The sequence below is a fragment of the Chlamydotis macqueenii genome, chromosome 7, assembly GCF_036417535.1.
Source record: "Chlamydotis macqueenii isolate bChlMac1 chromosome 7, bChlMac1.mat, whole genome shotgun sequence".
Lineage (NCBI taxonomy): Eukaryota > Metazoa > Chordata > Aves > Otidiformes > Otididae > Chlamydotis > Chlamydotis macqueenii.
The window spans coordinates 24363451-24375058 of NC_141562.1; the positions used below are offsets into that span (position 1 = coordinate 24363451).

Below are 11608 nucleotides of genomic sequence, written 5' to 3' on the forward strand. Positions count from 1 at the left end.
GTCAGGGTCCTCCTTTATCTCATCTCCCGTTGGGTCCTCCATCCCAAAGACCCTCTATTCTGACAGATCCCCACCGGTGGCACTGGTCCCCCCTTCCCCACCAGGCTGCCCCATCCCAGCACACCCTCCCCTTCCCAGCCGGACCCCTCCAGCTGTCTCCACAAACCCAAACCATTAGCATTTCCTGTTCAAACATTTCCAATAAATAAATGGAGACATCATGCCACAAGCCCGCAAGTGACCCAGAGGCGGGTCCAAGGCCGGGATGGACACGACCACCCAGCGCCCGACCCCCTGGCTGGGCGCCAGCCCCTGCCTTTGTTTGAATTCCCGGGTGAGTAAGCGCTCGGCTGACGCCAGCCAAAACACCATAAGAAATTATTTTTTATATTAAATAAATTGTTTTCAGTAAATCTGCTCCTACACCAAGGTCCAGAAGCTACCCGCAGCACTGGGCTCCCTGCAAGAGAGCTGCAGTGCTCTTCCCTGGCCTTGTCCTGGCTGTGCTGGGGCACATGCCCTGCCTGGAGGGGTCCAGCTGGGACCGGCTGTGCTACAGATGCCTCTGTCCCACTGGTCTCACGGGTGCAGCCGGGCTCCCGCAGCTGCCCGGCAGCCTGGGCACGCAGTGGCGGAGCAGCTCCCTGTGACACGTCAGGTATCTCTATCCTGAGGCATGCTGGTGAGGGGGCAAAGGCTTGAGAAGGGGGTTTGCTGCCTCTGCGGCACCCCAGGCCCTGTGGGAGGCAGGTAACTCCCCACACGAGGCCTCCCAAAACCAGCTTCCTTGACTGTGCAAAAGTCCATGCCTTGACATAGCAGCAGCTGTCCTGCTCCAGAGCTGGGGATGCTCGAGGACTGAGAGTTCAGTCATTTCTCTGCTGCTCCTCTGCATCCTTGGGAAACCGTCTTTAATGCACCAGGATACCAGGCATCAGCGCCTGGGCAGGTCATGGTCCATGGTCTCCTGACATCTGCCAGTGGGTGTTGATGCAAAAGGAAAAATTAGGGGAAAGCAGGTCTCTGAAACACACTTTCCCAGCTCCAGTGGCTCATCCTGTGACGAGCAGAGGGACCAGCACATCCCTTGCCCCTGAAGGGCCAGTGCTCCTCTGGGATGCCTTTGCTCCTCCTAGGTGCCTGGGGGACAAGCGATGTAGAGGAGGTGAGCATGGCGATGGGGCAGGTCCTGGGCTGGGCTGGGACTCCAGGGACATCAGGACTAATGTGAAAAATGGGTTTAAATAGAGAAACGGTGAACCTCTGGCCATGTCCAGCAGCAGCAATGGCAGGAGAAGTTTCAGCCTGGTTGGGCTGGTGAATGTGCACAGGCTTTGTCCTTGCTGCTCTGCGTTGCTCCCTGGCTTTCAGCTGGAAGCAAAGATGACAGATCTGGAGATAACCAAGCTCTGCCATGGTGACAATTAGGAAAAATATCAGGAATATAGCTTCCACTATTCTTTTAGGGGTTTGTTTGTTTGTTTTTTTTTTAGCTATGTCTTGCTGAAGCCAAAACTTCATGGAGGAACATTGTGTTGAAAGGCAACATTTTGCTCTTGGAATTTTCTGAAGCATTTAAAGGAGTTGAATGAGAAGATGTAGATGTTCTGCTCCAGAAGTCTTCATTCAGTGGGGCATTATGCTTCAGCATTATAAGACTTTGGAATCTGACATGCAGGGAAACCACATTTTAAATAATTCGATTTATGGAGAAACGAAGTCTTTCCTGGTTTGGAATTATTTAATTTCTTTAGAGCTTCTGCCTTGTTCAAGGGAAACTCCTGTTGCTCTCACCTACAGCAGGTGAGAGAGGAGGTGGGATGATGTGTCAGGGGCAGGCGGCCACTGCAGGCATGGTCCCTGCAGCTACCTGAGCGTTCATCTGCAGCTCAGCAGAGGAGCAACTGGAGGTTTTTTTGGGTGCCAGTGGGTGAAATCCGTGGCACTCCCTATCTATGCGTGCAGTGGGGCTAGTGGGTCGGGAGGGCAGAGGGTGGGTGCCACAGGGCAGTGTGGCGGGGGGGCTCAGCCTCGGGGACACCCATGGGGCTGTGCCTATGTGGGACCATGCTGGGGTCCGAGCAGCTGCTGATGCCCCGGTGCAGCAGGAAGGCAGCATTGGGGCCCCTTCCCAGCCCCTGCGGGTGCCCCTCGGCAGGACCTGCGGCCCCGGCTGCCATCAGGGCTTGGTGCCATCAACACTCACAGGCGCTGACAGATGGACCCGACGAGGGGCTGGTGGGGGCCGGAAACTCCTGATCCCTCTTTATCAGCCCCTCGCCCTGCTCTCTCATCTCTGTGTCATGCTCTCTGTCTCGCCTGCTATCTCACGCTCCTATTCCTGCACCTCCTTGGCTGCTGGGGTCTCAATGGACAGGCACTGGCCCTGAGGTCCCCCATCCCAGCCACAGCACGGGGTCCCAGAGACCCCCAAGTCCTGCTGGGGTCGCTGCCTGCAGGGAGCACCAGCCCTGAGCGAGGGGAGGCACCTGAGGTGCCCCCATCCTGTGTCTGCACACTGAGCATCAGCCGCAGCGGCAGGCAGGTGCCTGGGATGGGGCTCTGTGGCCGCGGTGCGTTGCAGGTTGGAGTAGGAGGAAAGGATTAGGCCCAGTTCAGCCTCATCCTGTGCACTGAGGAGGTCAAGGAGCCTTGCCACTCTCTTCCCCAAAAGTGCTGGCTGCTCTGGGGCCAGGGTACCAGCACAAAACCAAGCATGAACCTTTCATGCCACTCTCCTGGCATCCCTAATACCCACCACTCCATTACAAACCCGCTGCCCAACTGGGCAGAGTGGCAGGGATCCACGGTTAATGTAGCTGGGCCTAAATGCACTGCCAGAGATCAGCTAATCTGATAATTACAGCAACAAAAGCCATTTAGACAAACCATGACCTGACCCCGGGAGCTTGGAATGAAAACATTTTACCCTCCTCTGTCTGGATCCAGCACTGAGAAAACATCTGTATTCGGAGGATGGCTGGGAAAGCAGCCCCTGTGCAGCGCCCGCTGAGAACAGCCACAGCTCTGCTCCCTGCCCGCATGCTGCCCGTGCCCGGCCTCAGCCTGAGGTGGGCAGCGTCTCGGGGCAGGGCAGCCTAGACCCTTGCCGCCATGGCAGGATGGAGGGCACCCCGGTGCTGGGCAGGGCTCTTTGGCAAGGAAGAGGATGAGGCAGAGGCCAGAGAGGTGCGAAGGCGAACTTTCCGAGGGGGATGGGGTGAATGGAGCTCATGTGCATCCTCCCAGAAAGGGCTTTTTCCCAAGCCCACGCAAGGCTTGGTGGTGTGGGGCAGGCAGCACCTGGTCCTCGGCGACCCCCCACATCCTTGGCTCTGCAAGAGCCAGGCTGGCCACTGAGCCCCCCTGCCTCTGGCTCCCAGGGGGGGCTGAGCACAGGGGGCCGTGCCTGCGTGCAGCGCGGTGGTGGGCGCCTGGGGGGCTCCTTCGCTCTGGGTAAGGTGTGCAAGCTTTCCCATTGAGTGGCAGGTCATTGCTGGCTGTCAGTCGGAGGCAGGAGATGAAGGGAGGGATGCCTCAGGGCCAGCTCCCATGTTTCTCCTGCTTTTACATACATTTTGGTGGCACCCTTTGTGTAGGCTGGGGAGATGAAAGCTCAGGGCCAGAGGGATCTTGCTAACACACAGCCACCCAGCTCGGGGGCCCTGCGACCTGCTGCTTTGTGCCTGTCTGTCTCGTTCCTGCATCTGTTCCCAGTGGAGCTCCACTCTGTGACGCCAAGGGCACTGGACGCCGGCTGGGCTGGGGGCAGCCAGGCGCACGGGCAGGTAACTCCTGCTGAGTCAGCAACCCTGGCCTCGCAGGCACGGGCAGCGGCACAGACGGTCTCCGCCGGCCTGGCAGCACTGAGCTCATGCTGCCCAGGAGCCCCTGAGGAAAGGGAGCAAGACAGTGCTGGTTTGGGGAAACTGCATTTTTTCCTGCAATTGGCACCGCTTGGCCTGCTCCGGCAGTCCCAAGCAGCCGCTCCGTGCAGCCAGCTTGGCAGGCAGCACCCCTGTGCCTTCGTGACTTCCCTGCTCTGCACTGGGAAAGGGCTTGGCCATGTCCCCAAATGTCCCAGTGGTAGGATTAGAAACCAGTAAGTGCAGTGAGAGCCTGCCAGTCTGGGGAATCCCCAGCACTTCTGTCTGCTCCAGAAATAGGATGCTCTAAGCAGTCTTGGTCGGCTCTTCCCATTGCAGCATCCCACTCGCGCAGCACCGTACTCCACGCGAGCAGAAAACACGGCTGACCCTGCAGTGAGCTATCCCCATTTACCTCTGATGCCCTTCCTCTCGTCAGCTGCTTCCCCATGCAGCACTGCCGTGTCTCTCAGTGAGCAGCACCCACAGACCTCAAGAAACACAAGTGCTCTTCATCTGGTTGGGGTTAGAGCTAAGGGTAGGGTTACAGTTCAGGTTAGGTTTAGAGCTAAGGCTTGGAGTTAAGGGTAGGCTTCGGAGATGCCCTCGCACCACTCTGACAAGGTCGGGCGTTTGCAGGGCTTCACAGCTATTTGCAGAGAGCAGAGCTGAAGCCCTTTCTGGATTTCCACACGGCCTTTGTTCAGGGCCTGATAGAGGTTTTATCTGAGTTGGGCTAAAAACCCCACCGGGGCCCAGGCTTTGGTCTAGCGCTGCTGTCTTGCTCCTCTGCCTTTCCCATTACTCTGTTTTCTCCGAAGGAGGAAGCGTTGGCACGCTGCTGTGCCGCCGGGCAGCTCTGCCTCTTCCCCGCTCTCATGCTAAGTGGAAAGTGCACTGGGCAGTTCTTCCAGTGCTGCCCGGAGCTGGGGGCGGCGAGGGCTGTGCCCCCGGGTCCCCCCCCAGGCAGCCGGGCTGCAGAGCAACTTTTGGCACGGGAGGGGGACGAGGAGCCAAACTGGTTTTCAGAGGGATCTTGGCTGGGTTAACAAAGGGAGCGTAGGACATGAGTTGTCTGCAAAATCGTTTGGGGACGGCGTGGTCTTTCCCGTCCCGCATCCCCGTTTCATGTCACCGGTGTGGGGGAATCGCGCTGCTGGGGCTGCTGTTCACAGCCTCCTTCCCGTTTCCGTCGAAGCCTTTCCCAGGTGCTGCAGGATCGCGAGTGGATTCCTACGAACTTCAAAAGCCGCTTGAGACGTGCGGCGGGTTCCTAACGGAGCCGTCCACGCACCGGGCGGCAGCGAGCCCCCTCACCGGCGATGTGCGGGGCGGGGGGCTAGCCGCGGGTGAGATGCTCGGGCAGCCCCGCGTCACTCCCCGCCTGTCCCGCCGGGACTGGGGCCGGTGTCGCCTCGCAGTGCCGCTCCTGGCGGGGGGGGGGGGGGTGCGGGATGAGCGGCGCGGCCGCACGGGGCGGGTGCTGCCGGTGCCGGTGGCGGCGGCGGGGCGATGCGCGGGCCGGCTCTGCCCTCTGCCGACACCACCCGGCACAGCCGCCGCTCCTGGCCGCTGGCGGCTCCCCGCAACCCCCGGGGTCCCGGGAGGTCCTGGCACGGCTACAGGGGACGGTCCCGCCGGAAGCGCTGCGCCTGCGGGAGGGGTGCGGAGTCCGGCAGCAAGGCGCGGGGAGAAATTCCCTGCGGTAAGGGCACCGCGGGGAGAAGCGTCCCGAGATACCGAGCCGTCCCACCGGCCGGAGGCTCTTGCTGGGAGGGGAGACACCCCCAGGAGACCCCGGGGCGGGAGGGTCTCGATGGGGGGCACCCGACGGCGCCCGTCCCGCAGGGAATCGCGGAAGCGCCCGAAAAACCCGGGGCAGATGCAGATGCATATGGAGATGCCCCGGGCACCGCGCCGGCACCCATGGCATCAGGGCACGGCCCTCCTGGGGCTGCCGTGCGCCCCCGGGCTGATCTGCACCCGCACAGGCGCTGCGCCCCCGCCACCGCGCCCCCGGCCCCGCAGCTCCGCGACTCCCCGCCGCGCGCCGCCCGCGCGCACAGGAGGAGAGGGGCGGCCTCCCGCCAATAGGCAGCGCCCGCGTCCCCGCGCCGGCCGCGTCACCGGGGCGTGGCCACCGCCGCCGGCCGGCGTCCCCCCGCCGCGATTGGCTGCCCGCGCTCCGCCCGCGGGGGGGGCTGCGGGGCCGCCGCTGGCTGGCGGCGGGGGCGGGGCCGGTGGCGGCCCGCTGATTGGCGGCGGTTTGCGGCGGCCCCGCCCCCGCCGGTGAAGGTGAGCGTCTCCTCCAGGTGCCGCGCGCTGTCCGTAACGGTCCGGAGCGGAGGGGGTCACGCCGCGCCGCCATGGCCGCCTCCATCTTCACCGCCGTCCCCCGCGCCCCGCCTGTCGCCGTCTTCAAGCTCACGGCGGACTTCCGGGAGGACGGGGACGCGCGGAAGGTCAACTTGGGCGTGGGCGGTGAGTCCGCGGCCTCCCCCGGCCCGGCGGGGCCCCTCCCCGCGGGACAGCCCGGCCCATGACCCTGGGCGGCAGCGGCGGGACCCGGGCCTGGAAGGTCATCGGGCCGCGGCGAGCGCCCGGCTGGGGACGCCGCGGGGGGGCGGGCAGGGGTCACCGGCGGGAGTCAAGGTCGCGGGGGCGACCCCGCGCTGGCCTGGCCACCGTCCTCGGGTGTCGGTGGCCGGCGTCCCCCGGGGTGTGGAAAGGACCGTTCTCCCTCTCCTGGCAGCCTACCGCACGGACGAGGGGCAGCCATGGGTCCTGCCGGTGGTGAAGAAGGTGGAGCAGATGATCGCCAACGACAACAGCCTGAACCACGAGTACCTGCCCATCCTGGGCCTGCCCGAGTTCCGGGCCAACGCCTCCCGCATCGCGCTGGGTGATGACAGCCCCGCCATCAAGGAGAACCGGGTAGGTGGTAGACAGGAAGCGAGACTGCTCCTGGCTGGGAGAGCCACTGGGATCCCCAGGGTGGCTCTGCAGCAGGCCCAGCAGAAGAACGTGAATGTGCAGAGTGGCAGGATTTGGGGATTTTCTCTGACGTGGTCTTTACCACGGTCAGAGTAGGTCACTTGAGCCTGTGTACGCAAAGCTGTTTGTGCAAGTAGTCAGAATCTTTGGGAAAGGCCGAACTTGGGCTGTGATTGGAATTCGTTTTTTCCTTCGTCTTTTAACAGTTTCCCCATGGGAAACTGAAGTCAGATAATAGACCACCTTCCCTGAAATAAGTTACTAGCTGGAAATTTGCTCTGTGCCAAAAAGTAACAGGAATAACTGGAGTCTATTTATAACTGTAGAAGGTGTCAGAATGGGTCTGAGTGCTGAAGAAGGTTGATGACTACTGGATGGGGATGGTGTCCTGACTGGGGTGACCCTGGGGAGCATGTCTGGGGTCCTGTCTTGCTCTTGCAAGTGCCTCTGTTCTCTGTGCAGTGATAGCCGGCTTGACCTGGGTGGAACCTGCTGGCAACTCTTTCTATTGCAGATTGGAAGCGTTCAGTCCTTGGGCGGGACAGGCGCTCTGCGTATCGGCGCGGAGTTTCTGAGGCGGTGGTACAATGGAAACAACAACACAGCGACCCCAGTCTATATCTCCATTCCGTCCTGGGGTGAGTGCTGTCATCAGTGCTGCCACCTCTGTGGAGGGAGCCCTGTGGATCAGTGGATGAGGGAGGAATGGCAGGGGCCTGGGCAGTGATAGAGGGGCCTTCCCCTTGTGGGTAAAGGGAGCATTAAGCATCTCCATTACCTATTTTGGTGACATTTAGGGAGATACTGGGACTGGAGAAGGTGGCTTGCTGGAGGTGGAGCCTTCTTTTCTGAAAAGTTATTTATTTCCTTAGAGAACCACAACTCTGTGTTTGTGGATGCTGGCTTTAAAGATATTAGAAGCTACCACTACTGGGATGCTGCCAAGAGGGGTTTGGATCTCCAGGGGATGCTGGATGACATGGAGGTGAGTAAAACTGGCATGGGATGGGCTGAGCTTGGTGCTGTGCTGGCAGCAGCTGGCTGGACTCTTGTGTGCTGTGCCTGGAAGTGGATCTCTACAGAAGAGACTGCCAGTGCCCAGAGCAGCATGGGGCCTCTCCCTCTGCTGTGGGTGCCCAGTCTCGTCCATGCATATGACCAAGACCTGCTCTCTCCTCAGAAAGCCCCGGAGTTCTCCATTTTCATCCTCCACGCCTGTGCACACAACCCAACGGGCACAGACCCCACTCCAGACCAGTGGAAGCAGATTGCTGCTGTTATGAAGGTACAAGCTGTTGCTGGGGCTAAAGCAGTGCTGAGGGGACAGATAGCTCTTGAGCCGGCTGGAGACAGGCTGTAGGGAATAACATGAGATGTGGCAGGAGTTGGAAGAGTCCTGTAGGGCAGGTGTTGAAGGGAGAGGCTGGCAGGATGCTAGTCATCTGTGCTCAGAGAACAGAAGCTTCCCAGTTCTGCTCATGCCTCCAAGTTCTTGCTTTCAAACTCTGTGGCATGGGCTGCAGTGAAGTTTCTCATGCTGGAAGGATTCTCTAGAGGCACTAGCTTTTCACAGGTGCTGGATAGTAAGATATAAGGTATATCTCATGTCTTCCCGAATGGGGAGGAGGCAGCTGCTGTAGTTTTCTCCTGCATTTGACCTTTTCTCGGCCACTTTAGTGTTCCTATTCCTTTACCCCAGTAGAAAGAAAATATCCCAGTCTGGTGTTGCTGGACAACATTTTCTTTGTATTCACCTGGAAGCTCAATGGTCATTTTTCCCTCCTACGGGGACAGTGGGGGGTAAAGTGAAGGTTGTGGGGAAGGGGTTTCCCTCTAACATTGTTCCTCCTTGCAGCGCCGGCTCCTGTTTCCATTCTTCGACTCGGCGTACCAAGGTTTTGCCTCTGGCAGCCTGGACAAGGATGCCTGGGCTGTGCGATACTTTGTCTCCGAGGGCTTTGAGCTCTTCTGTGCACAGTCGTTTTCCAAGAACTTTGGGCTCTACAGTGAGTGTCTGGCAGTAAGCTGGCCCAGTAGCATCATACCCAGACAGATGGGGCTGTCATGCTGGGGTCGGGAGAGCTCTGCTTTGCCATGATGTATGGAACCAATGGCTGACATCTCTTGGCTTGTCCACAGATGAACGTGTGGGGAACCTGACTGTGGTGGGGAAGGACGCAGACAACGTGCAGCGTGTGCTTTCCCAGATGGAGAAGATTGTGCGCACCACTTGGTCCAACCCTCCCTCCCAGGGAGCACGCATTGTGGCAACTACGCTTTCTTCCCCGCAGCTCTTTGCCGAGTGGTACGTGTCACCAGGGCCGGTGGGAGAGGGAAAGGTGGAGGGAAACTGCCTCCTTGAGTGCCAGGCTTGGCCAGATGGCTCCAAACAGCCAGATGCCTGTCCTCACGCTCTGCTTCCTACCTGCTGCAGGAAAAACAACGTGAAGACGATGGCAGATCGGGTCTTGCTGATGCGGTCAGAGCTCCGGTCTCGCCTGGAGTCCCTTGGGACCCCGGGCACCTGGAACCACATCACAGAGCAGATCGGCATGTTTAGCTTCACAGGGTTGAACCGTAAGTACCAAGTGGCCTGGTGAAGGGAGGACTGGGTGAGAACAGTTTTGCTGGGGGTGAGCTGGGCTGAAGCAGTCCAGGCAGGAATCTCTCTAGGACCTCCCTGGAGTCCTGGTATCACTGCCTCTGTGTTGAGGCAGGGATGAAGCATCAAGCAGAATTTTAGTGGCCAGTTCTGGAAGCTTTCTGCTTGTTGTGGAAGATTCAAGCAGCTCTGACTGGTTCTCTGGGCTTTTCTGAGCTTTGGGGTCACTGCTCTGACCTGATGTCCAATTCTTTCTCCAGCTAAGCAAGTGGAGTACATGATCAAGGAAAAACACATCTACCTGATGGCTAGTGGGCGCATCAACATGTGTGGCCTGACTACCAAGAACCTGGACTATGTGGCCAAGTCCATCCATGAAGCCGTCACAAAAATCCCATGAAGCACATGAACAACCAAACTTACATGAAGTCACCAAAGCTGTAGTGTGTAGTCCGTGTCTTCCCCTGCTCATGGCTTGCCTTGTCCCACACCTCTTGGGGCTTAATAAAGATGGGAGCAGTAGCTCAATCAGGGATATTCTATCTTGTGCCCTTTTTGAAATACCCCTTACAATATGGTAAGCCAGTGCCCCAGGAGGGTGGGGGCAGCATGAGCCACCTTGGCTTTTGTTTTGACTGACAGCAGCCTGATCTTTGGGATTTAAAATTGCAGCTTTAGCACATCCAAATCAACTCCATGTAACTGATCAGTTTGATCTAGACAAGGGCCAGTGCCAGTGCAATGTGCTGTGGGATAGCAGCCCAATCAGTTGGGATCTTGTATGGCTTATGAACGAATGTCACTCAGTATTTTGGGGAGGGGCAAAGCTGTTGCTGGCTTTCCCTCACCCAGTTCTGAGCCTTATGCGAGCAAACATTTGTAATTGTGATAATTGCTTCTTTGTGTTGCTGACAGAAAATTAAACCTCCATCTCTGAACACTACTTCTGCCTTGTGTGATGTCATGCCTTCAGGCTCTGCTAGCCTCTTCCCAGCCTGAGGTTAAAGCCCCATCATGGTTTGCCCACTGGGTCTTAGTTTGTTTCAAGGCTTTCCCGTTCTCCCTTGCAGTGTGTTGCTTCTCTGATGATCTCTGTTGCTACTAACAGGGCACAGACCTATAGGGAGAGAGTAGTTGGGAGCTCCCTATGACTCTATGTGAAGCTGACCAGTTCCTCCCATGTCTGTCTTGTGTTCCTCTTTCTGTGCCCCTGCCCTGTGCTGTCCAGCCTGTCGTGTCCATCTGTATATGCTTGCTTAATGGATGGTTGTGTGTTACCCATCCATCTGGCCATCTCTCCCCGGCCCAGAGCTCCAGCAGATCTTTCCTGTCCCTCCTTCTCAGCAGGCCACTGGTGAACCACCACCTACTCCCCCTGGCTTCAGTGGGGCCTGCCAGCAACAGCCTGTGTTTCTGGCACTGACAAAGAGCAGGGACCATCTGCTGCTGCTCTCTGCAGTCCCTGTTTGCAGACCTCTTTGTGAGCTGATATTTGCACCTTGATAGAGCAGCCTTCTGCAAAGATCTTGTGAAGAAAGGGAACAGCCCCTTTCCTTGGGTCAGTTGGTGATAGTCTCTGATGCCCTGATGGATTTTGCTTGTGTTGGGGTTTAGACAGCAAAGGCAAAAATGCTGCCTTGTTCCCTTGCTGTTTTTCCTAAGAGACAGTGCGTGGGTGTCTCTTGTTTTGTCTTTTTCAGATCAGTATTCGTGTCACATTAGAGAGGGAGCCAGAGGCAGCCTTTCCTCTGTGCAGGTGGTGAGGTGGGAAGCTTTTTTCTCCTCTTGGTGTCCATCCACAGCTGGGATGATGCGGTGGTGGTTAAAGGATGACTTCTAGGTGTGATCTCAGGAGAAGGAGCTGAAGGAACACCACCTCTCCTTTTATTATTTCTGACATCTGCCTCCACTTCTGTCCTTACAGACCTCTAGGTGTGGAGCCTGGCCCACTCCACATGCGATCTGTGCCAGTCCTTTGGCTAGCCTCACCAGCCTCGTTTTTCCTAATGGGTGACCTCAATTTCTCTCTTTCTGCAGTGTAAGCTCATTATCCCATTTACCATGGCAATGGAGAACAGATTATTCCTTTCCTCTTTGCAACAGTTTTTTATGTTTTTGAAAACTTCCTCTCTCCCCTTCACATCCT

General features: G+C 58.2%; 1 protein-coding gene across 1 annotated transcript; it reads left to right on the forward strand.

The window, feature by feature from the left end:
* Positions 1 to 6131: 6131 nt before the first annotated feature.
* GOT1 (glutamic-oxaloacetic transaminase 1) lies at positions 6132 to 10405 on the forward strand. Its single transcript, XM_086752626.1, has 10 exons — positions 6132 to 6347; positions 6619 to 6800; positions 7375 to 7498; positions 7733 to 7845; positions 8041 to 8145; positions 8716 to 8866; positions 9000 to 9165; positions 9295 to 9437; positions 9723 to 9975; positions 10008 to 10405. Exons 1-9 carry the CDS (start codon positions 6233 to 6235, stop codon positions 9860 to 9862), a joined length of 1239 nt encoding a protein of 412 aa, XP_086608752.1. The 5' UTR covers positions 6132 to 6232; the 3' UTR covers positions 9863 to 9975; positions 10008 to 10405.
* Positions 10406 to 11608: the final 1203 nt, after the last annotated feature.

What these genes read in the sequence shown, in the direction of transcription:
- GOT1 (XM_086752626.1), top strand. Translation starts at nt 6,233, where the DNA reads ATGGCCGCCTCCATCTTCACCGCCGTCCCCCGCGCCCCGCCTGTCGCC. An exon ending in AGATTGCTGCTGTTATGAAG is followed by an intron (nt 8,146 to 8,715) that starts GTACAAGCTGTT and finishes TCCTCCTTGCAG; the next exon opens with CGCCGGCTCCTGTTTCCATT. An exon ending in TAGCTTCACAGGGTTGAACC is followed by an intron (nt 9,438 to 9,722) that starts GTAAGTACCAAG and finishes TTCTTTCTCCAG; the next exon opens with CTAAGCAAGTGGAGTACATG.